At 56.8% G+C, this 27,548-nt stretch overlaps 2 protein-coding genes across 8 annotated transcripts; one reads left to right on the top strand and one right to left on the bottom strand.

The window, feature by feature from the left end:
- The first annotated feature begins 1,602 nt into the window (after window positions 1-1,602).
- On the top strand, window positions 1,603-7,835 carry FOSB (FosB proto-oncogene, AP-1 transcription factor subunit). Of its 4 annotated transcripts, XM_087970309.1 has the most exons (5): window positions 1,603-1,837; window positions 3,040-3,366; window positions 4,747-4,854; window positions 5,814-6,107; window positions 6,208-6,283. In XM_087970309.1, the coding sequence occupies exons 1-5, from the start codon at window positions 1,694-1,696 to the stop codon at window positions 6,271-6,273; spliced, it is 939 nt and encodes a 312-aa protein (XP_087826435.1). In that variant the 5' UTR covers window positions 1,603-1,693; the 3' UTR covers window positions 6,274-6,283. The 4 variants fall into 4 exon arrangements, with proteins under 4 accessions (XP_087826435.1, XP_087826434.1, XP_026544640.1 ...); XM_087970308.1 differs by having other exon boundaries at window positions 3,043-3,366; window positions 5,814-7,835; XM_026688855.2 differs by having other exon boundaries at window positions 5,814-7,835.
- A 3,356-nt stretch (window positions 7,836-11,191) lies between these two features.
- RTN2 (reticulon 2) lies at window positions 11,192-23,516 on the bottom strand. 4 transcript variants are annotated; one of them, XM_087970290.1, is made up of 10 exons: window positions 23,075-23,516; window positions 21,424-21,468; window positions 20,714-21,202; window positions 18,039-18,263; window positions 14,229-14,436; window positions 13,697-13,835; window positions 13,343-13,412; window positions 13,205-13,251; window positions 12,566-12,624; window positions 11,192-11,942 (listed from the first exon to the last, which is right to left on the bottom strand). In XM_087970290.1, the coding sequence occupies exons 1-10, from the start codon at window positions 23,184-23,186 to the stop codon at window positions 11,900-11,902; spliced, it is 1,437 nt and encodes a 478-aa protein (XP_087826416.1). In that variant the 5' UTR covers window positions 23,187-23,516; the 3' UTR covers window positions 11,192-11,899. The 4 variants fall into 4 exon arrangements, with proteins under 4 accessions (XP_087826416.1, XP_087826417.1, XP_087826418.1 ...); XM_087970291.1 differs by having other exon boundaries at window positions 22,971-23,465; XM_087970292.1 differs by lacking the exon at window positions 23,075-23,516 and adding an exon at window positions 21,704-21,811.
- Between the last annotated feature and the right edge of the window lie 4,032 nt (window positions 23,517-27,548).

Below are 27,548 nucleotides of genomic sequence, written 5' to 3'. Positions count from 1 at the left end.
TGAAGCATTAACTCTTCTTGGCTTAACAGGCTAGGAAGCTGCTGGGGGTTGGGGGGGGTTTGAGTTCCAGGAGGGAAGGGCATGACTTTGGAATGCATCCATCTTCTCGGTGGAGTTAATCATGTCTTGTTCAATTAACCCAGTTTATATGAGCTTGGATAACACAGACCCAGAACCCCCACAAGCAAGATTCAAACACAGACCCAGCTAAAGGGTATTTGGTTAGCCTGGTTGACCCAGCCAAGTAGCAGTTTCAGATGGCAGATCCTTTAGAACCATCTCTGTAAAGTGGCAAAGGGGTTCTCTGGGTAGAAATGGGAATAAATCCGATTACGGATGAAATCGCACCTGGAGGTTAGGAGGCCTGGGTGCCGGATGGTCTCCTGAGGGGCTTTGGGACCTACACAAAGCTGAATGCAGACCACTCCTCTGGTTGGAGAATAAAATATCGCACATTTTCGTGCTAGTCCTCCTTGCTGTGGCTGCGGGAATGTGGGTCATAAACCGAGTCGCACCTCACGGCCATGGGGCTCTGAAAGCTTGGACACCCCAACCGTGGGCTGGGCGTGGAGAGGGAAGCTGCTGTCCCCAAATCCTTCCAGGCTGTCTTTGGCGGAAAGGCCGCCCTCCTTCTTTCATCCCGGGGCTCCCTACATTAAGGACCCAGCAGGGGTACAATGTTTACTCCCCCTCCTGGCTGGGCAGGGGGGCGTCGGGGCGCAGAAGGGCGCCCGCTTGGTGCCCGGCCGAGAGAGTCGCCTCTCGCGCCGTGCAGCGCCTGTCCGCGGCGGCCAGAGGCAGCTTCCCCTCGGCGCTCTTTCCCTGCCCGCCGCGGAGCTTTCATGCCGTTTCTAGAATATAGTAAAAGTTTCTATTAATACCCAACAAAAGCCGCGCGCGCTCAGGGGGCGGCTCAGCGCGGCTGGCGAGGCCGCCGCGGCTCCGCAGAAAGGGATTCCCTCTGACGTATTGCTAAGGATACCAAACAAATACAGCACAAGACCAAATATGGTTAATTGCGTCACACAGGAACACCGTAGGGCGGAGCCAGGGATCCCCTGCTTTAGCGCTTGAAAAAGACCCCCTTGCCGGGGCCGCCGAGAGACCCTCCCGGGCTGGAGTAGCGGCAGGGACCGGAGATCGCTACCGCTCGAGTTTGGGGCGCGGAGACGGCCCCGGAGCCCGGTTTCGGCGACCCCAAAGGGTCTCCTCTGGGTGACGTAGCGGGGCCCCGCCCCTTCCTTGTATAAATAAGCCACACTGCCGACCGCGCTTCATTCATAAGATTTGGACCCGCGACGGAGACTGAGCTGCGAGGGACCCCCGCGGTGGACTCCCCTTTTCGCCCGATCTGAGCCGAGGCGCCGGGCTTTGCAGGCGCTGCAGGAATCGGAGGCAGGAGCGCTCCTCCCGGGAACCAGCGGATTTGAGCGGACGCTTCCACCGGCGGTGCCCAGCCGCTGCCACACGTGGATCTAGGACCGGGCGAGCCCCCCGCCGCTCAGGGCGCCGTCTCCCCCCCAGGCACTGACAGCCGGAGGGGGAGGAAGAAGGAGCGGCCAGCCGGCAAGTTCGGAGGCAACTTCGCCAGCCCGACCTCCGGCCGCTCGCTGGCTGGCCGCGCTCGCCCCTCATCTTGGCTTCCAGGCGACCTCCGCGCGGCCGCGGCTTCCTGCCTGCGCCCCCGAGGGAGATGTATCAGGGCTTCCCCGGAGACTACGACTCCACCTCCCGGTGCAGCTCGTCCCCCTCGGCCGAGTCCCAGTACCTCTCCTCGGTGGACTCCTTCGGGAGCCCGACCGCCGCCGCCGCCGCCGCCGCCGCCGCCTCCTCGCAGGTAAGGGACGGGGAGCCCGGCTGCGGGCTTTGGGTGGGGGCTCCCTGGAGGGCGGGAGCAGCGCGGGAGGTCCGATCCCGGGGGGTGTCTTTGGGACCCCCGTCTTTCCTTCGCCCCCACCCCGCTCCTTTCCCGGCCAGATTTGGAGCGTCCGCTCCTTTCCTCGCCACTCATTGCCCATCGCGGGCGGTCGTTCGGTGCGGACGAAGCGTCTTTCTCCGGGCATCCGGTCGCCGTTCGAGGGGTTGCAAAGGGGGCCGCCACGCTCCCCCCCAAGTCTTCCCCATCGTCCGAATTCAACTCTTTTCCCCTTCCCTCTACGCACGCGCGCTGGAGGAGAGGCGAGAATGCGAGCGAGAAAGGGAGGCGGGGTTGTGCGTAACGCATGACGTACTGGAACGCTCCGTGCTGACGTGAGGCACGTAGGGCGCGTTTTCCTCCACCTCCTCCTCCCCGAGGCGCGCGGGTTATTTTGGAAAGCTGGCCCGCCCCCGTTGCTAAGGGGAGGGGCAAGACCGAGGGCCGCGCGGATTGGTTGAGCGGCTTCCCAGCCGCGCCCCCTCCGACCTGCCCCTCTGCCAGCTGAGTTAGCAGCGGCTGCCCGGCGTGGTCCCTGCGCGGGCGGGAGGCTCTTGCGGGGCTGCCCGGACGGGCGTCTGCCATGCCGGCCCTGCTCCGGGGCGGCCGAGTGGGGGCTCTTTGGCTCGCCCCCCCCGCGGCGCCGGACCACCTGCTCGCTGGGGATGATGGGTCTCGACGGGCAGCCCTGCGCTCCCGTCCCTGCCCGGCTCGGGGGACCCCGGGGACCCCCCGGGTCTGGGAGACGGAGGGTGCCCCCTCCCGGTCCAGGCGCGGGCCCGCGGGCTGCTCTTGGCTGGCCCAAGTGAAGCGCTCGGAGGAGCGCTCGGGGTGCAGTGAGCCCCGTTCCCGGCCATGGCTTGATGGAGCCGGCTTTTGGCTTCCAGGGCCAGCCCTGAGCTCCGGTCCGCGGGGCGCCCTGGATGATGGTGCGGCTGTGGAGCTGGTGTGCCTAGGACGACATGGCTGGTGCCCACCTCCCGGGTTTGGGGTCCTGCATGCCGGACACAGGAGCAGTGCAAGTGGGAGCTGCTTTGCGCGAGTGGAAGTGCAGCCAGGGAAGTGCTCCCTGTTCTCCAAAGCAGACCCCCACAATGAGCCCCTGACCCTTTGCTTCCCTCCAGGAGTGCAGCGGCCTTGGGGAAATGCCCGGATCTTTTGTGCCAACAGTGACTGCCATATCCACAAGCCAAGACCTCCAGTGGCTGGTGCAGCCTACCTTGATTTCCTCAATGGCCCAGTCTCAGCAGCAGCAGCAGCAGCAGCAGCAGCAGCCGCCTCCGCCTTCGGGGCTGCCCCCACCCACAGTGGACCCCTATGACCTGCCCGGCCCCAGTTACGCTGCCCCAGGAATGGGGGTTTATGGGGCTGGCCCTTCGACTGCCCCTGTGGCTGCAGCCACCCCGCCTCGCTCCAGCAGGGCCCGGCCCCGAAGAACACGGGAAGAAACGGTGAGCGGCTTTTCCTTCCTCGGCCAGGAGGTCACTAACTTATTTCCCTTTGCTTGCTAAAATTTTGAGATCTCCCAGCATGTTGGAATCTCCCAAAAGAGATTCCCAGTTTCTGAATTGTCTCCTTGGAAGTTAGGATGCCTTGGGGGTGGGGGGGAAGGCCATAATGTAGCTAGAAGGGGGGCTTCCTGAGGACTTCCCTCCCCCACTTCAACGTTCACCATTGAGAATCCATTGTGAGTGTTCTTACAAAATGGGAATTGTGCAGAGCACCCCTGGTCACCAAAACACACCTGAGGTTCACCTCAAGAAGAATAGAGCAGCTTGACAGGCAGCCCCCTTCCCCAATTCTGTTCTCTAAGAAGGTCTTGGGAGGAAAACGGGTTAGGACAGCAATGGGTGTTCTGCAGGTTGCTAAGCTCCCGTTCATTTTTTGAAAAATTAAAACAATCTGGAAAACGGATCTTCCTGGCGCAGTGAGTTTGATGGGTCCCCAAAATCATCTTGATGATCTTTTATGGCTTCAAATGCTACTTTGGGAGACCAGGAAATCCAGAGGACAAGTTCTGCTGGCTCCAAATTTGAGGCCCAACAGAAGTTCTGGTGACACTGAACCAAATGCTGCAGAAACCAACATTGGTCGAGTTACTTGTGGCTGTATTATTTTGATTCGACATAGCCTTGAGGAAGAGATATGTGTGATAAGGCAGGGGTCTCCAACCTTGGCAACTTTAAGACTTGTGGACTTCAATTCCCAGCATGCACTGGCTAGGGAATTCTGGGAGTTGAAGCCCACAAGTCTCAAAGTTGCCAAGGTTGGAGACCCCTGTTGTAAGGCACACAGATGCTCTTGAATTTCATGGGAAAAAAACCATTTTATGTCACCATCTTTCCTGCCCCAATTTAGAGCCTTATCAGTTTAGAAATACACTCTACCAATTTATTTAATATACAGGTTTTATAGCCCACCTTACCTAAAAGATTCTGGGTGGGTTACAAGGCATTAAGGTTATGAAAAGCAAGCCTAGGAATAAACCAATGTGATAAAAACCAGACAATCATAAAACAACCCATGAAAACTGAACTGGGGTTGAAATGAATTTGTTTTCAAGATCTTCAAAAACCAAAGTGTTCCAATAGGCCGACTGGCCGGCTGTTTGGTTTGTTCCTTGCTTGGACATTTCTGCCTCCCCTCCCTGCCTCCCCCTCCCCATCTATCCATCATAAAGGATGATGGCGCAGTTCCATCTTCCCGTCCACGTTTCGGGGGGAGCCTTTAACTTGCCCCCCTGTTGCAAATATGTGCCAGGCGCCCCGGGAAGCCTCTGGCCTTGCAATGGCAGCCGATGCCTGATCTGCCCCTCCTCTCTGCTTGCACAGCTGACTCCTGAGGAGGAAGAAAAGCGCCGGGTGCGCAGGGAGAGGAACAAGCTGGCGGCCGCCAAGTGCCGGAATCGACGCCGAGAACTGACCGACCGGCTTCAAGCGGTGAGTTTTGGTGCAAACGGGGGCGGGTGGGGGTGAGTTAGTGTTATCCTTGTTCTAGCCTCATAAAGCCCCCAGGAGGGAATCTGGTGCCTTGTCCCTGCCTAGCGCTTGCCCCATGGGGCGCATGTTGTGAACCCTCCCATTTCATGAGGGCTCTGTGGGAGCCCCATCCAGGCTGATCGTGTCCCTCAAATGTGACCGTCTCTTAAGTCGAAGGCTGTGGCCATTCGGACCTTCCTTAAGTAAGGAGCCAGCTGTCAGGACAGATCCCTGGCCTTGGGTTACTTCACCTTGAGGGGGCTTATTCTAATCTATTGTGGGCCTCGTCTTTAGGTGGAGAGATATATCATTTTGAATTAGAATCGTTCACTTTTTTTATTGCAAGGGGGCAGGGGTGTCTGCAGGGTGCAGTCAAAAAGTCAAGGAGGGAGCCGCAAAGCTGCCATTACAGCTCCTAGAAAGCTGGCAGAGCTTCTTCCACTGTACGGAGGCCGATTCCGCCTTGACTTTTCTGACCACACTTTGCAAAAAGTTTCCTGAAAGTTTGGGAGTGATGCTGCTCCACCAGTCCTCTGAAGTGGAATGCTCCAGCGGTGAGATGCTGCGGGGGCACCGCTCGGGGTCTTCCGGTCACCCACCTGGGGTTGCCGAGGAAGGGATCTCCTTGGACCTTCCCCTTCTTCTGCGCTCATGGGCCCTTTGGGAAAAGGAGGAGCTTCCTCTGCCTCCCTCACCAAGATTCGGTGGGGGGGGGGTCTGCTCCAACTAGCCAAATCCACAAATAAGGACCTCCCCCCCCCCCAAGCCCCACGCCCTTCCCCTTGGAAAGATCCCAGTCCCTGCACCTTAAAGCAGGGGGAACCTGGAAGGTGAGGGTCGGGAGGGAGGGAGGCAGGACCCCCTCCCCCGGTTCCCAGCTGCTCCAGCCCCAGCCTGACCTGGTGCTGCCTCTTCCCCAGGAGACGGACCAGCTGGAGGAAGAGAAAGCTGAGCTGGAGTCGGAGATTGCGGAGCTGCAGAAGGAACGGGAGCGGCTGGAATTTGTCCTCGTGGCTCACAAGGGCAGCTGCAAAATCCCCTACCAGGACATCACAGAACTGAGTGGGCAGCCCGGCCCCTCGGTAGAGGTCAGCGCCCTGGCCATGCCGGTCAAGGAGGACCCCTTTGGGCCCTCGGCCCCCTACTCCTCGGTGCCCTTGCATTACCAGCAGGCCCTGGGCGGACTCCCGGCCGCAGCCCCGGCCCCGGCGGAGGTAGCGTTTTCTAGTTCTTACTTTAGCCATGGTGAAGAGCTGACCGACCCGTACCCGGTTAACCCTTCCTATACGTCTTCGTTTGTGTTCACCTACCCAGAGGGAGCCACCTGTGGAGCCATCCACCAGCGGAACGGCAGCAGCGACCACTCCCCGGACACTCTGAACTCTCCCTCGCTCCTTGCTTTGTGACACTCAAACCCCAACTTGCGCCTTTGGGTCTAGCCTGCCAGCCCATCCGCCCCTGCCAACGCCGGGCTGGGTGAAGGGGGCCGGAGCCCCAATGCGCCTGGGCACACCGCTATCGCCTGGGAGCCTCTAACCCGCTCTGCTGCAGCTGCGGCCGCCGCCTCTAGCCCTTGCGATGCGTTCTCATTCCCTCCTTGGGGGTGCAGCACACGGTGGAGGAGCCGATGTTTGTCCTTTGGCCAATTCCCACATCGAGAGGAGAAAGGGGGATGTTTCTGGGCTGTGAGTTGGTTCCCCCTCCTCAGAGGGCGCCCAGACCACCTTTCCCCCTGGAAACAGGATTTGCCTTCTACTGAATTGGGACGCTTGGTGGAACCGGACGATGCCTTTTCTCTCCACACTTCATCACTGTTTCTGTCAATGGGGGCTGTGCCAAGGGCTGCCCTGAGGAGAGGAAACTGAAGGGGGAAGAGACCCTCCCTATGCTGCCCCCACCCAGCTCATGTCTTGTGGTGGCTTTATGAACTGTGTTAGCTGCATGGTTTTAAAACAGGCACTTTACCCTTTCGCTAGTCAGCTTGGCATCCCGTGCGTTGGATCTCTCGGGCTACACTTCTACAGGATCTGCTGCTTCTAGGATGAAAAAGCCACATTAAGTGGCCAATCAGGGCAGACTTTTTGTGAATTATTTGGGCACATTCCTGCTGAAAGCTTTTGTCATATTAAAGTGGGCCAAAATGTTGCAGCCTTGCTTCTTAATCGCTCGTGAACTTCTGCAAATTGTAAGGCTGCTGTTGGGCATTGGATTCTTTGAGGTCTGGGATGATATTTCTTTGGTGGGCATTCAACTCTCCCTGAAACCTTCAGCCAAGCAAATTAATTGTGCCATCAAGTCAGTGTTGATTTTTAAAGATCTATTTTGGTTTCCACTTTTGGAAATGGGAATGATGGGTGATATAAAAAGTAGTTTATCTGGAAGGAAATGGTAAAATCTGAAACTTTTAAGAAGCCAAAGGAAAGTGGGACCTGCAAAAAAAAAACCCAAAGCAGCTGAGATTTTTCTTGCACTGCTGTTGTCGATGGGTTGGCCACTCCCTGCCAGACCCAGGTGGTGCTTCTAGTGAGTCCATCTGTCCAACGGGCTTGACCAGTGGACTTTCTGCATTCCCTGGAAGAGATTCACTTCCCTTTGGCCCCCTCGCTCAATTGGTTTCTTTGATGGGCAAAAGCAGGGAGGGTCCTGGCTTCTGGGAGGGGTGGGGGTGGGTGGGCCTGGGTGACAAATACTGTGAAGGGACCTCTGCAAGTGACCGCTTTCCCTGCAGTTGGGAACTAGGTATCTGCTTCCTGACCTTGGCCAGCTGGACCTCAAACTCATTGCATTATCCCACTTAAGACGGCCAGCTGCTTCCCCTCTGCTCTCAGGCCAGACCTCCGGGCTGCCCAGGAGTCCCTGAGGGCTCCGTCTCTGCTGCTGGTAGTGTGGAGCGTGACCCCTTTAATTGCTCCCTGCCTCCTCCTCCCCTGCTTTGCTCTAACCCCACACTGCTGCTTTTCCAGGCCTAGGGCATGTAGGCTGCTTCTCCTGGCTGGGGGGCTCCTCCTTGCCCCCTCCGAAGGCCTCTTGGGCCCCCCAGGCCGTGCCAAGTGCGCCTTCTTTGAGAGCATCCGCCCCTCTGAGCCTCCCACCCAGGGGCCCTTTCCCTCTTGTGCTGGGGGGTCCTCAGCCGCTCTGCATCGGTGGGGTGTTTTGTGCAGCCTGCTCTGTTCTGTGCCTCTGGTTAACCTCCCCTCGACTGAGAAAGCTGCTGTGCTGCTTCTTGGCTCCCCAGAGCTCACCATGATGCTATTCAGAATGTTTCCAAAACTTTTTCTTGTGACCAAGCTTTGGATGTTGTTGTTTTTTTTTAATTATTTTATTTTTTTAACCTATGGACTTTTATTTAACCAGCTTTTTTAAAAAAAGAAAAACAAAACGGATTCTTGCTGGGGTTGGGGGAATATGTTTATTTTTAATTATTGTTATTTACCCCTTCGTGCTGTAATATTTTTGTGTGATGTATTTGATGAAGCAACCTGAGAGCCAGTAGAGGAAAGGCAAAGTTTGGCCCCTGCTTTGGCCCTCCTGTCCTGCACTTAACTTAATTGGTCAGCAAAATAGCAAATAAAGACAGCTTTGAAAAAAATGTACTTTTTATGATGGATATATGATCTATTTTTTCGAATTCATGTAAAGAAAAAAAAAATGAGGTGCAATAAAAGATCTCAAGCCGTAGATCTGCCTGGCTTTCTCCACATTCATACCCGATTGCCCGCTGCCGTCACCCTCAGGGTCCGGGTGGTGGGCTTGGGTGACGAGAGGCCTTTGCAGGGGACTCTCTGTATCACCCCAAGATCCACAGTCTTTGTCACTCCTGTTTTAAAAGAAGCATCTTTATTATCTGGTGCTGTCAGAAGACTTGATCTTCTGGGATTGTTGAGGTAGAGTCTTGTTGCATATGGAAGCTCCGCTTAGCAGTGAAAACCTACAGTGAATAAGCCATCCTTGCGTAGAGAAGGAAAGAGAGCATCGGCTTCTCTTGAGAAGTGGCTGGCTCCTGCCTCCTGCTGGGACTCCAGCCTGTGGCTCTTGAGAGCCCTGCAGATCTCCCACCCCAGAGTCATGCAGTGCTGCCCCCTGCTCACTTTAGCTCCTGAGCCTGGATGATGGTGGCCACCAGCCCTGCCGTGATGCAGCCCGGTCGGTCTGGATCAACATATTCCCTTGCAGCCTTTTACAAGCTCTAATACAGGTAGACCTCAACTTACAACAGTTCATTTAGTGATTGCTTGAAGTTACCAAAGCACTGAAAAAAGTGACACGTCATTGCAGCATCCCCATGGTCACGTGATCAAAATCCAGACACTTGGCAACTGGCATGTACTTAGGACAGTTGCAGTGTCCTGCCTTCTGACAAGCAAAGTCAATGGAGGAGCCAGATTCACTTAACAACCATGTTATTAGCTTAACTGCAATGATTCACCTAACAACTGTGGCAAGGACGGTCATAAAATGGGGCAAAAATTCATAACAACTGTCTGAGCAACAGAAATTCTGGGCTCAGTTGTGGTCACAAGTGGAGGACTGCCTGTAGTTTCCAGTTGTGGTTGAGATGTTGTGGTCCTTGGGCTCCCTCTGCTGGCTACAAGTTATTTTGGACCGCTAGTGACCACGTACCAAGAACCTCCCCCTAACCTTCCCTCTTCAGGTCTTCCAACCGTGTCCCAATCACCCTCATAACCGGGTCCCTCCACTTGGCAGCCGGTCACTGTCCTCTCTTTCCTTCCACCCTTCCCAGCATCAGGGAGTTTGGTCCTCATGATGCAACTTGGCAAAGATGGATTGTTGTGGGATTGTTCCATTAATCTTGCTTTTCCTCCAGGACAAGGGCCCCCAAACTTGGCAACTTTTAAGACTTGTGGACTTCAACTATGCTAGCTGAGGAATTATGGGAGTTGAAGTCCACAAGTATTAAAAGTTGCCAAGTTTGGAGACCTCTGCTCCAGGAGATCCAAGTGGCACCTATTATATTTCCCCCTCCTGTATTTTCCCAACCACCACAATGAGAAATAGGTACACTGAGTGAGGGGCTGTCCCAGAATCTCCCCAGGATCGAGGGGTTTTTGCACCAGGGTCTTCCCACTCTTTGTCCAACCCATGCTTCAAAGTCCTGGGGTGAACCAAGGAAGGCTGGTGGGCACAGGTGGCACATGGTTTCCATCACCCACTGGTGACTGTTCTAGGCCAGGGGACTCCAAAACTGGCAACTGTAAGACTTGTGGACTTCAATTTCCAGAATTCCTCAGCTGGCTTAGCTGGAGTTGGAAGGGACCTTGGAGGTCTTCTAGTCCACCCCCTGCTCAGGCAGGAAACCTTATATCATTTCAGACAAATGGTTGTCCAGTCTGTTCTTGAAAACCTCCACTGATGGAGCACCCACAACTTCTGAAGACAAGCCATTCCATTGGTTGATTGTCCTTATTGTCAGAAAGTTTCTTCTTAGTTCCAGGTTGCTTCTCTCCTTGTTCAGTTTCCATCTGTTGCTTCATGTTCTGCCTTCGGGTGCTTTGGAGGATAGATGGACTCTGTCAGAGAACTACACGGTCGGTGTCCAATGGAATCCAAGACGCTGACACGAACTTGTAGTTTTAAATAAATATAGTTTACACTATATACGGTATATATATGTATATATATATAGTTAACTAGATAGTCAGGCAAACAGGAGTGTAATTCTGGAAGTCCACAAATCATAAAGTGGGCATCCGTCCCTCCCCTGAGGTAAATCAACACAGCAGGAATACCATGAGGTAAATTCTACACACCCAGGAAAAAGGCGGGAAAGAAGGAAACGCCCCCTTTACACTCAGAGCAACCAATCAAAGCTCAGATTGCCTCACGCAGTGGGCAATCCATCATTTAGCTACTATGGTGTATTCTTATTGTCAACCCTTCACTGCTCCAGCTGTTTAACTGAATATCTTAACAGGCACCGCCTTCTTTATGGCAACCCCTCAGATATTGGAACACAAGTCTTAAAAGTTGCCAAGTTTTCAGGCCCCCGTTTTAGGCAAATCCCCACCCACCAATCGCCGGTGTGGAAACTCAACCACTTGCAAGAATAAAACCAGGACGAGTTTTACTCATCACCTTGCACAATTTCAGCAACATGGATTGGCAAAGGGCGTTCTGCCCCCAGCTTTTGTGGCTTGGACATGAAGCCCCTGCAGCTTCCAACTAGACTTTATGACTTGGTGTGGAGGAGGAGCAAAAAAAGGAACTTTGGCAAGGAGACACATTCACACACCCACACAGTGCACCACAACCACAAGTGAAGACTCGGGAGACCAAGTGGTCATGCGTACCCATTTTTTTCTCACAACTGTTTTTATTAAAGTGTAAATATCCAGGCAAAAAGAATCGGCTGCACCCAACCCGCCAGCTGATCAGCCAAGCCGCAGCCCGGCCCGTGATGACAGGCGGCGGGGCGGGGGAAACAGCTACAACATCCCACAGAAAGGGGGCAGAGGTGGTCCTGCCCAACCTCGAACAGCTCCTCTTCCTCAAGAGGGAAGGATGCTCCAGGTTGGCCGGCCTCAACTCAGGACCCCGGACAAATACTGCAGGCAGGAGGAGGAGGAGGAGGAGGAGGAGGAGGAGGAAGTCGCCAGGACATGGAAGGAGAAAGGAGCGTGGGATACTAGCCCCTCAGCTCTTGGTTGACAAATCCTTGGCTGTGGGCTGGGGAGGGGCTTCTCTCAGCCCCCGCCCCCAGGAGGAAAAGAGGCAGCCCCTGAGCCTCTGCAACTGCAGGGCTGAGATGCAAAGGGATGGTGGTCCTCCCCCCTTGAAAGGGTTCCGCAATTTCTCAAGAGTGGGGGAGTCTGAAGGAAAACCAGCAACCGCCCAGCCCCTCCAGGCCAGGGAGAGTGGGAGAGGAAGGGTCACTACTGCAATGGCTGGGGAGGGGAAGTGAGGAAGAAGAAGAAGAAGCAGCAGCAGCAGGGAGCGCGTTGTCGTTTGCATCTGTGTGCGCAGGGAAGAGAACCACCACTGTGACCCCTCATTCTGCCTTCGCTTTTGCTGTCGGCAATATGGCCAGCATCCTGGGGAGAAAAAGAGAAACTGAGCCAGCCAGCCAGCCAGAGGAGGTGTTTTGCCAAGTCTATCTTCAGTTAGTAGAGTTGGAAGGGACCTTGGAGGTCTTCTAGTCCACCCCCCTGCTCAAGCGGGAGACCCTGTGCCTGAAGTGCCCAACCTTGGCAACTTTAAGACCTGGAGACTTCAACTCCCAGAATTCTCCCGCCAGCACAGCTATGCCATTCCAGGCAAATGGCTGTCCAACCCCTTCTTAAAAGCCTTAAAAACTTCCATTTAAGCTGGAGGGCGAAGCACAGACCACCCTGAGCACCCCATCAATATGTCTTCCTTAGACCCTTTGGGGTCCATTGCTGCTATTTTTAAAATGTTTTCATTCATTCCAGTTTCTTTCTCCCAAGAAATAAGGCAGAAATAACTATCCTTTGAGAAGTATTTTGCAGGCTCACATATTGGATCCGAAGTAAAAAATAAATTAAGGAAATTAAGCCCAGAGATGGGCAGCATATACATGAAATAAATAAATATTATATCACCGATACACAAAGAACGGAGCCCAAGAAGGTCTTCAAATGGCTTATTCCCCAGCCGCCCTGCCCCGTTCTGTTCTGTGGGAATACTTTGAACTTACTTTGCTCTGAGATGACTCAACTGGTTCCTCACCAGTTCTACATACTGGTCAATCTGCGCCTGAATGGAGGAGGGAGGAGAAACAGGGATGAGCCCCTCCGAAAATAAGAATATGGAACTAGCTGTTGCTCTGCCCCCTCCTCTTGCTTCTGAAAGCCTGCTACTCAAGAGTCAGGCCATGGCTGCGTCTTATGGTCACACGATCAAAATTCAGAAGCTTGGCAACTGACTCACATTTATGACCGTTGCAGTGTCCCACACAATCCCCTTTTGCAACCTCCTGACCAGCAAGTCAATGGGGATACTGGATTCACTTAACCACCATGTGACTAACACAACAACTGCAGTGATTCACTTAACATCTGTGGCAAGAAAAGTTGTAAAATGGGACATTTAACATACGTCTCACATAGCAACAGAAATTTTGTGCTCACTTATGGTTTTAAGTCCAGGACTATTTACTCCACTTTTATAGAGGATTCTATTGTCTCATGTTTTATTCTGTATATGACCCGGGGCTTAAATAAGCAACAATAATTATTTAGCGAAGCAAACACGGCAGCAGGAATGAATTCTGCTCCGGTCCTTTTTCAACGCTAGCTGTGAGTTTCAGCATCCTCCCTCCGAGGTAGGTACTCACCTGATGCTGCCTGTAGAGTAGAGGGAAGGTAAATGCACTTATCACACCTGTGGAAGGAAAGGAGGGGATGAGTCTCTTATTGCTGCAAGACACCCCCCCCTCCCCCAAAGGCACTGTCCGCCCAGACCCTCCCCTTACCGAGTATAAGCAACGTCAGACCATTGAAAACAGCTCCCACGTAGGTGAGGGCATAGAACAAGAAAGCAAACTGGAAAAGACAAAAGGCAGAGCTGGCTGAGACCCCAGGAAGGAAAGGCAGAGGGTGCCACCTTGCCAGGTGCCCAGCCTGTGCCCACCCCATCAGCAGGAAGCAAACGGGGGCAAAAGTGAGGCACATGACACAGTTGGCTTTGTGACACGTCCTCGCTGACTCCGGGCCCAACAAAGTCTATGTGGCAAAAGGGATGAATGTTGCCTGCATCTCTGTGACTGTTTATTGCATCTTTAAGATGTGTGGACTTCAACTCCCAGAATTCCCCTACCCAGGCTCACCTTGAGGGACTCCACCATGTCCTCCACCAAGAAAAGGCGCTGCAGAGTCTTTGTGCCCCAGGTGACATGATGTACCACCCGCTCGGTCAGCCGCTCCAGCTGTTCTTTGGACAGCCCAAAGTCTGCATCCAGCTGGGCCCTGGCAGGTGGGAAGGGAAGGGAAGGAAGGAAGGACACTCAGCCAAACCCATACCTGGCTGTCTTGCCTTCCCCCTCCAAACTGGGATCTCCTGGAAGCCCAAGGGTCAGGGGGACCAGCCTTGGCTGGATCTTCTGGGGCTACCTCAGCAGCCCCCTTGCAGGGAAAGGCAAGGGACCCGCACTCACCCACTTCAAACTGGGGGAGGGCAACATCCCTGGTGCCTGGGGGGCTGTCCTGCTCGAGCCCCTCCATCAGGAGCCCTCCCCCCCCAGAGGTCAGCCAAGCCGCATGAGCTGAGCATGAAGACACCCCACTGGCAGACCCCTGTCTCAGTGCCCCCCGGCCTTTCCCCACACCCTGCAAGCATCGCGGGCATCCCGTCTTACTCACTGGAAGGGGTGGTGCCCGTCTCCCCGGCGGACCAGCTGCAGCACCTTGCTGTATCCCCTGAGCGAGATGGTGATGGCGAGGGCGGCCAGGGAGAGGTAGGAGGCCACGCTGATGATGCTGAAGTGCATCAGGCAGAGCAGGGCCACCATCAGCGCCGTGAACGCCAAGGCCGATTTGCGGGTGTCCCGCCAGTACACCAAGTCGGCCACTGCAGGCGAAGCAGAATAACAATAACAGAGTTGGAAGGGACCTTGGAGGTCCTCCAGTGGATCAGGGGTATCCAGCCTGGGAACTCTTAAGATTTGTGGATTCAACTCCCAGAAGTTTGGTTTCAGACTAGAAAAGGAGAAAAAGTCAGCCTGGACCCCAAACTGTGTATATCTCAGAAATGGGGGCGGGGGCGGCGGGGGGGGCTGAATAAGAAGCCTGTGAATGTTTGCCCCTCCTCCACCCATGTTTAATGTTAAGCAAAGTATACGCTCCATCCTCCAACCAAGAGCAGAGGGGCTGCGATTAAATAGGACACAGCTGCTGTTTCCGGTTAGATTTCCTGTCCTCTACATATTTGCTCTCTTGTGGTCCCAGGCACAGGTCTCCCCCCAACAGATGCCAGCTGAACCACCGGCCCGGTCTGGTTACCCGCTTCCCATTCCAGGATGCGGGAGGGGGCAACCTCAACCCCAGCAGCGTCTCCCCAACCCACACTGGTGCAGCTACCTGGCTGCAAAAAGGCAGTTTGGGGGGGGGGGGGGCTCTCCCATCCCCCACCCAGCTCTAAGCTCCTCTGCCATGTTCCTAAAAAGAAGGTGCCAATCACCCCTCGCCCCCCCAGCCTTGGCAAGTACTCTGCACGGGTTCCTTGCTGGGGCTTCCACACTGGACGCGACTACTTGCCGATGCAGCCCGAGGGGAGGGGAGGGGGGGGGACTAAGTAGCTGGCATTTCCACTTTCTCTTCCCTGAGAGAGAAGCTGCCATCCCTCCGAAGCTGCCATCCCAGGCTTTCCTGCTCTGCAAAGATGGCGCAAAGGGACCCCACCCACGGGGGGGGGGAGGCGGGGAGAGCGAGGCGCCCAGGGCCCTGGCAGCTGTTTCAGACTCTCTCCCCTCTTAACTGACAGGCCCAGATGCAGCCCAGCCGCTTAAGGAATCTGCGGAGGCCGAGAGAGGTCCTGGGAGAGGGCTGGAGGCTGAGAGAGGCCCAGGGTGGCAGACGGGGGGCATCTGCACCCTACAAGGCTTAGGTCCTGCTCCCCGATTTACAGGGTGCCCCTCTCACTTCTCTTCCCCTAAAGGCTCCCTCCCTTCAGACAGAGTCCCCACTCCATTAAGCCCCCCCCACACACACACCCCAAAAAACAAGCTGGCTTCGTGGCTCATCCAGGATCCTCCCGCCCCCATCCCGATTCCCCTGCCTGGCAACGCTTGCAGGGCACAATCCTAACGGGGGGGACGACCACCTGTGCTTGCCATGGCGATCCCCTTTTCTCGCAGCTCAGAGGCTCCTCGCTGCTCTGTGGAAACTTCCCCGGGCACCAGTTCTGGGCTGGAAGGGGGGCTGCTCAAGGGATGGGGCTGAGGAAGCGCAGGTGGGGGGTGGGGGGTTGCTATTTTTAGCTGACGAATCCCAGCTGCCTCCTCCCCTCCAGAGCCCCTGCCTGCTTCCCTTGGTCCTGCTGGACGGAGGCAGTTTTACAGGCTCCAGCCTTAAAGGGAGGGGCTGGCCACCCGCAGCAGGCTGGGGAGCTGGCAGCTTCGAAATGGGGTGCCGGATCCCCAGGGGAGCAACCAGGGGCCAGGCACGCTGGGGGGTCGAGGTGATCAAAGTGATCGATTCGGTAAGAGTCAGCAAGCAAAGGAAGTGGGAGCCCCCCCTCTCTTTAAACCGTCTGCACTGGCCACTAACTCAGGGCCAGGCGTGTGATTGGGGCCCACATTCCGGCTGGCAAGGCTGCCTCGGTGACTGTTCCCATATATGCCCTGAGGTGGGTGAGCATGTCTTTCATTATCTCTGGTGTTCTGAGTTCGGGTGCTGTTATGCATGAAGCACAGCCTTGAGGACTTGAAGCTTGGAAAACCAAAGGCGGCTCTTTTCCAGCCACTAGTGAGGTGGACTCACGATCTCGAGAGCGAGTCAGAAGGTGCTCTACCGAATTGCTTTTCAGCAAACCCCTTACCCTAATCTGGGAGGCAGGATAATACTGGTGGTGGGGCTACATCCTTTAACTCGAGAGTCTCCAAGCTTGGCAACTTTATGATACGTGGACCTCAACTCCCAGGATTCCCCAGCCAGACATTCTGGGAGTTGAAGTCCACAGGTCGGAGAGCCCTGCGTTAACTGAAACAGAACTGCCTGCATGCCGCATGTCGGTAGACCCCGTGTAAGGCCACCTGTTCTCTGACTGGGAAATGTTAGTCCTCTGATGGGTTTGAAGCAAGGCCAATAGGAAGCCTTGGACTACAACTACAATCACGCCCAGCCAGTGTGGCCACCCTTGCAATTCAGAGTAGTAGCGAAGACTGTATTAAAACCACAGCGCTAGCAATAAAGACGTGGATTTCTGCACTTTGAGACTTGGAGGGTATTCTGCGCTCCCAGGCGAGAGGGTCCTTGAGTTGGGGGCGGTGGCTCTTTAGCCTGGGCCAGGCCCAGCTGCCTTCAAGAGAAGCCCAGGCCCCTTGTCCTTGCTCGGGGGGGGGGGGGGAGGGCAGAGCGGCAGAGGCTCCATGGCTCCAATTCTGCTTGCTTCAGCACGGGGGCTATTTATACCCACTGACTTGGCGGGGCTGCAATCCCGATCCGGGCTCCCTGCCAGGGGCCGTGAATCAGGACCTTTCCTGGGGGAAGCAGCCCTGCCAGGGCAAGCCCAGGCCGCCCCCTCCCCCGTCCCTGCGGCTTCAGTGGGGCAACGACGGCCCGGAACCCTCAATGACAGGGAAGTACAGGCAGTCCTTGACTGACGACCACAATTGAGCAGAGAACCTCTGTTGCTAAATGAGACAGCTGTGAAGTGAGTTTTGCCCCATTTTTCAACTTTTCTTGCCACAGTTGTTAAGTGAATCACTGCAAGTTGTTAAGTTTGCAACACGGCTGTTGAGTGAATCCGGCTTCCCCCGTTGACTTTGCTTGTCAGACGGTCGCCAAAGGGGATCCTGTGGCCCCAAGGGGACGCTGCGACCGTCACAAAACAGTTGCCAAGCATCCGAATCTTGATCACGTGACCACGAGGATGCCACAGCAGTCATAAGTGTGAAAAATGGTCACTTTCGTCAGTGCCATTGTCAGTGCTTCAAATGGTCACTAAACGAAAGGTTGTAAGTCGAGGACTACCTGCAAACAGTAGAGTTCTACGTAGCTGTGCCCTGGGCCCCACCCTTGGAGGAGATGCCCCGGCGGCGCTCACCCACCCTGTGCAAAAGACCCCAGACTCAATCTCCGGCATCTGCAAGTGTTGGGCGGGGGAGCCGCAGAGATGCACAACCCTCTTCCTCGGTGCTGGGGAGTGAGCTGGTCAAGTGAGCTGCCTTGCCCATCCTCGCCCTGCCCCTCCTCCCATCCTTGCCACCTGACACGCTTGTCCGGGGAGGGGCACCTGGGCAGGCCCCAGAGTAAGGCCTGGCCGCCCATTGGGGCATCCCCCCTGCTCCTGAACCTCTGAGCAGAGTGATTGGCCCGCCACAAACATCTGGGGTGGGGGGAGCACTGCAGACCTGCCACCTCCCCTTGGCACCTTATAGCAAAACTCTTTGGGGGCAGACCGGCTAGCCTGGCAAACGCTCAATGCCCCGTTTCTCATGCCGGCTGGCTCACCCAGGAAGTTCAGGACGTTCTCGGACTGGTCTGGTTCAATATGCAGCTGCTCCGGATGGGCTTCCTGGCCAGGCCCCTCTTCCTCAGGACGGGGGGGTGGTTGGCAGAACTCTGCTGAGGTCAGTGCTCGGTCTTGGGGGGTGTCAGCACCGCAGGAGGCGCCTGCTTCGGAGGGGGAGAGTAAGGCAGCAGCAGGCAGAGAGAGGGTCTCCCTGGGGTGGTCATCTGCAGCAGAGTTGAAAACCAGGAAAACAAAGTCAGGGCTTTTCTTTTGCTCTGGGCCTTGAGATCTGCAATGGTGCCCAGATGGTGCCCAGTTGCCCTTCCCAGTCCGGCCGCTTTTCCTGGTTCCCTTCCTGCTGGCACTTTGATCTCACTCTTAGGACAGCTGCCCTGAGCAACCGAACATAACTTCGCAGGGAGCTGTTCGTTTTTCAAATTGAGAAATTTCTTTGCATTTCTGTGGCTCACAGGTTAGGCTCTGCTTCTCTGGATTTTCAGCATCTGCAGTTTGAAGGTTGATCTCTCACTTTATCCAGCCTACAGATGTGGATTGGCTCCCTAAAACAGCTGGTGCCCCCAAGGACTGCATGGAAAGAGCAGTGGAGCCATCCGATGGGGGGTGGGGGGGTGAGGGAGAGGGGGAACTGTGCCAGGCCTTCTCCTTAATTTCATCAGAATAAAAAGCAGGAAAGATTCTCTGTGGCTCTTACAGGGCCTCTCTTCACATCAGGCAAGACAAAAAGCACAGTTTGCTTTTCATGTTGAAAAAGTAAACACGAACAGATCAACTCTCCACGTACTGAATAATTTTCTATTTTTTCCCTTAAAAAACAAAGCAAGGCATCACAAATGAGCAAATATTGCCATGGATGGATATGACTCTGACTCCCACCATGATATTTTGACTGAAGAAATCCCACCCAGATTCCACCCTTTAGAAAATCCCTCCCCTCCTGGGCAAATTGGAAGGTGCCAGACTCACTTTCTGTAGGATTGAAGTGTAAGTCTTTGGTGGTCTCTGAACTGGGTGGTTTTTTTCCAGACGTTTCATGACCCAACTAGGGATTATCTTCAGTGCTAGAGGCAGACCCCCCTCCTTTCTAGCATGGATGAAGTTACCTAGTTGGGCCATGAAAAGCCTGCAAGAAAACCACCAAGTTCAGAGAGCACTAAGGATGCCACAGACCTCCTCCTCTTCCATTCCACAACCCCCCACTTCCTCCTAGCTCTGATAATGTTACTTAGGTGGGTCCTGAAATGCCTGTCAGAAGACAACCAACCTCAGAAAGCACCAAGGATCCACAACTCAGCCCTGAGCTACGAGTCTTCTTCTAGGCCAGGGGTGGGCAAACTACGGACCGCGGGCCACATCCGGCCCGTTGGTCTGTCCAATCCGGCCCGCTCCTGAAAAAAAATCGCTGGGCGTGGCGTATTGCCCTGTGCCGCGTGGCCCCCAAAGCTGCAAAACAGTGCGGAGCGCTCTCGGGGTAGGAAAGAAAAGAAGAACTTTGCAAAGGCCTCGGCTGGGTGTTCGAAATCACCTTCGAGTGCGACCTCTCCGAAGGTGAGTCCCCGCCGATCCCCCTTTTTTTTCCGGGGCTTCCAGCCTTAAACTTTGCAAAGGCAAAGTTTGCAGGCGGGAGCGTCTTCCGGCCGAGGAGCAGGAAGGGTTCTGCCCGGCGGGCGGGCGGGCTGCTTGGAGCCACCTAAAGCTAGGCCGCTGCTGGTGGAGCCTTGCCCTGCCTTGGTGCCCCGTTTCCCGGCTTAGCGGTCCTGCTCGGGTGGCACTTTAAAAGCCTGCTCCCAGCACCCGAGCAACTTCCCAGCAACTTGCGGCTTCCTTTTTCCTCGTGGGCGCTCGCGCCTGGCCCCGAGCCGCGCGGCGGAGGGGAAACCCGGAGCACCGCCGGGTCGCCTCCTCCAAGCAGCCTGCCCGCCCGCCCAACGGGCGGAACCCTTCCCGTTCCTCGGCGGGAAGACGCTCCCGCCTGCAAACTTTGCCTGTGCAAAGTTTAAGCCTGGAAGCCCCGGAAACCCGAGCAACTTCCCAGCAACTTTCGGCTTCCTTTTAACTCGCGGGCGCTCGCACCTGGCCCCGAGCCGCGCGGGCGGAGGGGAAGCCCGGCGGGCGGGCGGGCTGCTTGGAGGAGGCGACCCGGCGATGCTCCGGCAGCAGCAACAGGCAGTTCCGCCCGGGCTCCGCTCAGGTGTCCGGCTGGGGCTGTCAGGAGTTGCTACCGCTGGCGCAGCTCCGCACGGCTCCAGTCCCGCGTTGCCTTGGGAAGGAAAAGGCAAAACCAGGAGCCGCTGAGCCTGAGCCTCCGGTGCCACTGCTGCCGTTGCAAAGCACCGCCGCGGCTCTTCCTTTTTGTCTTTCCCTTCCCGAGGCAACGGGACTGGAGCCGCGCAGAGCCGCGCCGGCAGTAGCAACTCCTGACTCAGGGGGCCTCCGAGGGGATAAGAGGGGGGGGAAGGGGGGGGCGATTCCCAAAAAATCTTGTGCTGACCCGGCCCGTCTGTCAAATTTTAAAAGTCAATGCAGCCCCCGAGCCAAAAAGTTTGCCCACCCCTGTTCTAGGCCCTCCAAAAGTGGCCCGCTTCCTGCCGAACCAGGGATGGCTGGTAAGGCAGAATTCAGCCTCCGCTGCCCTTCAGAGGTGCCCCTTCCCTACCTGTTCCTGAGCAAGCCGTGCTGCTACCTCCTTCCGCTGCCACCGCTGGCGATGGGGGCGCGGGACACGGAGACGCCTGTTCCTCCCCTTCAGATGCATCCAGGTCGCTGCCACAGCCCGCCTGGGAAGCCCAGTCCATTGGAAAGTCATCCAGTCCTTGGCCACTGCCCGAGAATAGGGCCCCCTCTGCCTCTGGAGATGGGCAGAGGCTGGGAATGTTCTCCAAACTGTCCCCCAGGGTGGGCACAAAAGTTTCACAAGTCTCTGTGCGGGGCAGCGGAGCCCTCGTCCGGCGGGTCTGGGAGTCACGTCTGCCCCGATGCTCTGCTGCACTGGGGCTGCTGCCGGAGGGGCTGGCAATGGTGATGTAGGAAAAAGTCAGCTCCCGGGGGGTCCCCCATTCCAAAGAGCCCTCCTCCTCTTCCTCCTCCTCCTCCGAAAACTCCCGTGCTGTCTGCAGTTCAGGGAAGTCAGACTCCTCGTTGGCTCCTGCAGAAGGAAAGGACACCTTTGGCACCTGGGAGACGTCTGGGAAGGCGGCCCGGTCCCTCAGGATGCAGGGAGCAGGCTGGGCCTGCAAATCCAGCCCCCAGAGCAGCCCGCTCAGCTGGCTCTTCCGGACCTGTGACCTGGTGCCACCTGCTCCGCACACTGGGTGACATGGCTACAAACGCCAGGACCTGATTTGGGCAGCCACTTTGCACACTCACCATCTGTCGAATCAGGAGTGGTAGAGGCAGTCGAAGGAGACTCTTCTGCAGGAAAGGAAGAGAAGAAACAGAGACAGTTCTGGACACGCAGCCAAGTATTGGTTTATTTTATATCCCGCCTTTATTGTTTTTTATAAACATGGCGGTGAACATCTCTAATGCTCTTTCCTCCTCCGGCTTTCCCCGCAACCACCACCCGGGGAGGTGACTTGGGCTGAGCGTGTCTGGCCCAAGGACACCCAACTGCTTTCAGGCCTAAGGCGGGACTAGAACGCCTAACCTTCCAGCTTGGTGCCTTCGCTCAGTAGGCCAACCTGGGTCTTCTGCCAGATCAGGACAGAGCCTGGCGGCCTTCCGAGAGGCCAGAGGAGCAGGAAGGCCGTCACTGTAAATCTGACCGACACCCCCCCCGACCCCCGATTGTCTAGGTGATACGGTTTCACAATTCAGTGCTTGATTGCTGCATGGCAGGTTGGGTCAGTGGCATCTCCTGGCTGCGTTAGGACACAACAACCACAATACTCGGTGCCTCATTGTGCATGCCATCCAAATGTTCATAAGCAGAACGCTCATCAACAGCTACTCCCTGGATGGTCAGACTTCCCTGCCTCCCCCTTCTTCCTTCTGCTTCCATCCGTGCTGGCAGGAGAAATGGCCGGGAATGGCCGGCCAACCACCCAATGCTTGGAAGCTGGCAGGGTCAAGGGTCGAGGGGGAGACCAGGCTTACTTAGCTCTCACCAGGAGTCATTTTGAAAGCAGGATTCTCTCAGAGATCCAATTTCCCAAAGGATCTGGGATGAAACGCACATTTCAACCTTCGCTGGGTTACCTGTCCACCACCATCCTTGGCACCTAATCTGGCCGGGAGGTTTGAGCTTCAGGCTGGACAAGGCCATCTGCAGACTGGGCTACGGGCATTTGTGGCTGTGACCTACTCCATCCTGGTTTTGTGCACAACAGGGCCTGACCTCAGGGCTCCGTAGGGGTCTCTGTCCAAGGGGGAGGCGCTCCAAATACACAAATGGCTCAAAAAAGGAGCAACTATCCAGGGCCCCAGTGGCTCCCCCGCCCACACGGCAGAAGGCCAGGCAGGAGAGATCCACACAGAGGCAGAGATGCACCTGGGGGGGGGGCGGGAAAAGGGGGCAGAAACCTCCCTCGGGTGCCAGCCTTCCTGCCACCGCTTGGCCCCTGCTGCTCATCCCGCGCCCCATTCAGCCAAAGCACAAGCCGGGCTCTGCCGCCCCCCACCAAGGGGCCCCGTAACCCACCCCGCTCCCCGCGCAGATGGCAGCCTGCCGGAGGACGCCGCAGCGCTCCAGCCGCCTCGCTCTGCAGGCCGCGCGGAAAACAGCCGCCGTCCCCACCCAGAGCCCGGCAGCCGCGCCGGAGGGCAGCCCAGCTCCCCAGCCCGAGGGAAGGGATGCAGCGGGAGGCTCGGGGGCGCCGGGTTGCAAAGGGAGGAGCGGAAGCGGCTGGAAACCTCCGGCTGCTCGGCCCGAGGGCGGAGGGGGCGTTGGGCGGGGGCCGCTCGGCGGGGCCTACCCGGTGGGCCTCGGGTTGTATCCCACCGGAGGGGGGCCGCTTCCGCGATGGGCAGCGGGGAGGGGGCCCAGCCCTTTGGTCGGCCCGGCGCGGGCAACACCTACTGCAGTGGGCGAATCCCAGCACCTGCCCCATCGCCCTGGCAGCCGGCCGCCTCGAGGTCCATGCGGAACGCCGCGGCGGTGAGCTCCGACCGCGCCGCCGCCCCCCGCTCATCTGCCCGGCAGCCCCATCCTGCCCGAGGCGCCAGCGGGACGGTCCCCGCGTGCCGGGCGCCGAGGGTCCCGCGGGGCCGGCCGCACAGAAGGCGAGGCGGCGGCGGCGGCGGCGGCGGGGACAAAGGAGAGGAGGCGCCGCAGCGGGGATGCGGACGGGGCTGCGGGGATGGAGCGCAGAGGCAGCGCGGGAGAGCGCCTGGGGCCGCGAGCCTCCCGGGCCGCGAAGGGTCGGCGCGCCTCGGAGCCGCCGGGCAGCACCTCAGACGGCCCTCGCCTCGGCCTGCCGCCCCCGCCCGCCTGCCACTCAGCGGCTCGGCCCGCCCCCCTCGCTGCGCCTCGCGCACGCGCGGCCTCTCGCCGAGCTCCCCCCGCCCTGCCTCCCAGGCTCTGCGCATCCCCGACCGGCGGCCCCGGGGGCCTCTGCACCTGCTCGGCCACCCTTGGTCGCCCAGCGGTCCCGGCCGCTCCCCACGGGCGTCTAGGATTGCGCGCAGACGGCACCGCCCGCCGAGTGGGCGCCCCGAGGGCCGGGAGTGGGGAGGGGGGTCCTCGTCGCTGGCGCCTTGCCTTGGCCGACCGCAGAGAGAGAGAAAAGCGGGGGGGCGGGGGGCTTGGGGCGCTCCTGCCTTTCCCCGCGGGACGGGGGCGCTCGGGACGGGCAGCGGAGGCCGGATCGCTCTGGGCGAGAAAGTCCATCCCGGGAGGCGCAGTTGGCCACCGCTGGACCCGGAGGATTCAGCAAGGCGGGCCCGAGGGGAGGCTGGCTTGGTTGGGGGCTGCAAAGCCGGGCCGGAACAGGAACGGGGGTCCCTCCACCTGCTGCCTCCAGAGAAATGCCCCGATTCTGGGCTAGCAGCAAGAGAGCAGCAGCTTTGCTGGCCAGACCAAGGTGTTTAAACTGAGGGGCTTCCCCCAGGACCCTCCAAAGGGGGCAGTCGGGGTGACCAGAGAAACCCCCATTCAGTGGGAACAAGTTTAACAGGAGCCCATTCAGGCAACGTGGGCTAAGCGGCCCTGAGCTGCCATTTAACTAGCTGGGCTCCTGGCTGGGCCACAGCAACCTGCGGAGTGGTGTGCTTGTGTGGAAGTCTTGTGTGGATCTCGGGGTGACTAAACCCTCCTGGAAGGTCTGCAGCTGAGTGCTGTTTTTGCCTGAAAGTGGGGGAACCCCCTCCACACCGGGTTTGTTTATCCAGAGTGAGTTTTGTGTTGTCCTGTTTGTGGAAAGGGAGAAGCCATGGGGTCACTTTTGCAGAGTCATCCTGGCTGAGCTGCAACTTCCCTTGGTTTGATTTCGGTTTAGTATTTGTATTATTTCAGGGCTGTCCCGTTCCTGCATTGATTTAGTGCTAGGAAACTAGAAAAAAAACTGTACGGAATGAAATTTATCTCACAATAAAAAAGAGGCAAAAGAAGAAAGTCTTTTAAAAGCCAGTATCTCGTAAACCATCATTGCAGCACTCATCCAATCATGATTTATTTCGCACGTCCCCTTTAATTATAATTATATTGTTATTGGTAATATTTCCCATGGTTTTATTGTTTGTAAGGTTGCAAGCCACCCAGAGTCACTGTAGTGAGATGGGAGGCCCAAATAAATTTAATAAACAAATAAGTAAGTGGGTGCATCTTGTTTCACAACTGCCTTGCTTGGCACTGGAAATTCTGCTCCCAGTTACGGTTGTAAGTCGAGGACTGGCTACGGTCTTCCATAGGCTGGGGGTCTGGGTGGTTTTCGTCCGCCCTTGGGGTCTGGTCCAGAGATCAGAGAAGCAGCCGCTGGATGTCTTTGCTGTCCAAATATTGTCAAAGGGCTGCTAATGGCTCCTCAAGGCCTGTCCATTCCCCCCCCCAGCCCGCCCCCCCCCTGCAAGAGGTTGGGGTGGGAAGGGGCTTCAGCTGCACTTTCCTATCAGGCCGGAGGGGCGGAGGCACCAGAAACAGCCCCTGCCCTGCAGACCCCTCTTCCCGCCCCCTCCAGACTTCTGCAGGTGGAGGAGAGCCAGGCAGAAGGCGAGGTAAGGAAGGGCAGGGGCTGCGGGGGGGGGGGGGGGGGACAGAAGCCCCGGCCATTTTCTTTTGCATTATTTCTACCCTGGGAAGGGAGGGGGGGGAGAGGGAGCAAAAGGGCTTGAAAACCTTCCAGTGGCCACTTGTGACCTGGCTGTTCTCAGAATCGATGCAGCTGCTTCTGGCTGGCATCACTCGTGGCACAGTGGTTCTTCCCTGGAGAGGCGATAATCACCTTTTCCGGTGCTCAAAATTTGATCCAGGTGACTTCTGCCACTCTCCTGATGTATGAGCTGCTTAGAGGGGGCACTGGGGTGCATTCCAATATTCTGGAACTCATTAACAGAATAATAGAGTTGGAAGGACCTTGAAGGTCCTCCAGTCCAACCCACTGTCAAGCAAGAGACCTTGAAGCACTGCAGGCAAATGGCTGTCCGGTCTCTCCTTAAAATGCTGGAGACCCACCGGTTCTGGAGGGAAGCCCTTCCTCGGGTTAATCGTCCTCCCTGCCAGGAAATTTCTCCAGTTCTAGGTTGCTTCTCTCCTGGAAAAGCCCCCCCCGTTGCTTCAGGGGCTTTGGAGAATAGGGTGGCCCCCCCCCCCTTCCCTGTTGCAGCTCCTCTCCGGTCACCCCTGGTCCTCTGAGTCCTTCCTTTGTGTGTGTGTGGGGGGGCAGCTTCTCAGGGGTGGATTTCAGCAGCAAGCGACTAGTCCAGAAGGAGAGAGCTTAGGATTCCCTGGCTCAAAAGGGGGAGAAGCGGGCAGAAGGCATTTTACACTCGGAGCCTTCCCCGCTTCAGCAGCTGGAGGAGAGGTTTTATTTTCTAAAAAGGGTCTCAAAATCACAAGGCTGCCCAGCTGCATTTATACATTTATCTATATATCAATCTTTTGATTTAAATTCGCTGCTGGGGTGTGAATTTCCTTTGAGGACGGGGTGTGGAGTCGAGACCCGGGCTGAGCCTTGGCTGGGGACGCCCTTCGCCCAGGCCCAGCCACAAAATGCTGGCCGCTGTCACAGTCGCAAACAAACACGCCTGAGCCAGAATGTGGGGCTTTCCACAGGGATGAACTCTGAAACCTCCTTATCTCCCAGCCGCCACTCTTGTGCAAGGTTGCCCAGCTCTCCTCCTGCCTCCAGAAATACCTGAGCAATGTGTCACTTTCCTGCAGTCTTTTGGCCTGGCAGCTGAAGGTGGGGGGGGTCTCCCCAATACAGCTGACGATGCGGGGGGGGGGGGCTGACTCCCTGCTTGCACAACCGGGCAGCACACAAGCATTGCTGCTGCTGGCCGAAAACGGGTCCAGAGTCGTCATTGGGAAGCACATTCTGAGGGCCAGGCTGTCTCCGGTCTCTGCGTAAAAGCCTCTCCCCACCCAGACAGCAGTGAGCCAGCCGTGTGCGGCAGCAGCCAAGAAAGCTAATACCATCCTTGGTTGTATAAACAGAAGCATAGAATCAAAATCAGGTGAAGTATTAGTACCACTTTGTAAAACCTTAGTAAGGCCACACCTGGAATCCTGCATCCAGTTTTGGCCACCACATTACAAAGAAGAAGTTGAGACTTTGGGAAAAGTTCAGAGGAGCAACTAAGATGGTGAGGGGACATACGAAGAACGGTTGCAGGACCTGGGCCTGGCTAGCCTAGAAGGGCCAGAAGAGACACAATGGTCTTCCGGTCATTGAGGGGCTGCCCCAAAGAAGAGGAGGGGCTCAACTTAGTCTCCAAGGCACCAGAAGGGAAGACAAGCAGCAACGGGTGGAAACCATCACGGAGAGAGGAAAGCTGGAACTAGGGAGAAACTTCCTGACAGGGAGAACAATGAACCAGTGGAACAGCCTGCCACCAGAAGTTGTGGCTGCTCCATCACTGGAGGCTTTCAAGAAGAGATTGGACAGTCCCTTGTCTGGGATGGCCCAGGTCTCCTGCCTGAGCAGGGGGTTGGACTAGAAGACCTCCAAGGTCCCTTTCAGCTCTATTCGGATCGATGGTTTGAGAGACGTGTTTGTCTGCTGATGCTTTGGGTAGCACAGGAAGGATTGGGAGCCCCACGGCTGGGCGGGGCAGCCAATAGGTTACTTCTGCTGTTGCTTTGAAGAGCAAGGGAGGCCAGTGGGGGAGGGGATCTTTGAAGCAACGGGGGCAACCTGGTCACATCCTCCCACCCCGAAGGACAACAGCCCACTTCGTTGCTGTTGAAGCAACCCTCCGTTGGGAGCAGCAGGAGGGGAGAATCCCACATTAGCTGAGCCAAAATGTAGCCCCCTTTATTGGACTAACAGCCGAACGGGGGGTCCCAGCCTGCTGAAGACACAGTGCCTAACCCCACCAACCTATAGCTGGCTTGA

This window comes from Notechis scutatus, chromosome 8 (assembly GCF_049901735.1).
Source record: "Notechis scutatus isolate UNSWTSFEM ecotype Mainland chromosome 8, rNotScu1.2, whole genome shotgun sequence".
In the NCBI taxonomy this organism is placed as follows: domain Eukaryota; kingdom Metazoa; phylum Chordata; class Lepidosauria; order Squamata; family Elapidae; genus Notechis; species Notechis scutatus.
Note: the sequence above shows the minus strand (reverse complement) of the source record. Positions and strands in the feature narration are given on the sequence as shown.

What these genes read in the sequence shown, in the direction of transcription:
- FOSB (XM_026688855.2), top strand. Translation starts at nt 1,694, where the DNA reads ATGTATCAGGGCTTCCCCGGAGACTACGACTCCACCTCCCGGTGCAGC. An exon ending in CCGCCGCCGCCTCCTCGCAG is followed by an intron (nt 1,838 to 3,039) that starts GTAAGGGACGGG and finishes GCTTCCCTCCAG; the next exon opens with GAGTGCAGCGGCCTTGGGGA. An exon ending in TGACCGACCGGCTTCAAGCG is followed by an intron (nt 4,855 to 5,813) that starts GTGAGTTTTGGT and finishes CCTCTTCCCCAG; the next exon opens with GAGACGGACCAGCTGGAGGA.
- RTN2 (XM_087970290.1), bottom strand. Translation starts at nt 23,186, where the DNA reads ATGAGCGGGGGGCGGCGGCGCGGTCGGAGCTCACCGCCGCGGCGTTCC. An exon ending in CACTCCTGATTCGACAGATG is followed by an intron (nt 21,203 to 21,423) that starts GTGAGTGTGCAA and finishes TTCCTTCTGCAG; the next exon opens with GAGCCAACGAGGAGTCTGAC. An exon ending in CACGGCTTGCTCAGGAACAG is followed by an intron (nt 18,264 to 20,713) that starts GTAGGGAAGGGG and finishes ACTCTGCTGCAG; the next exon opens with ATGACCACCCCAGGGAGACC.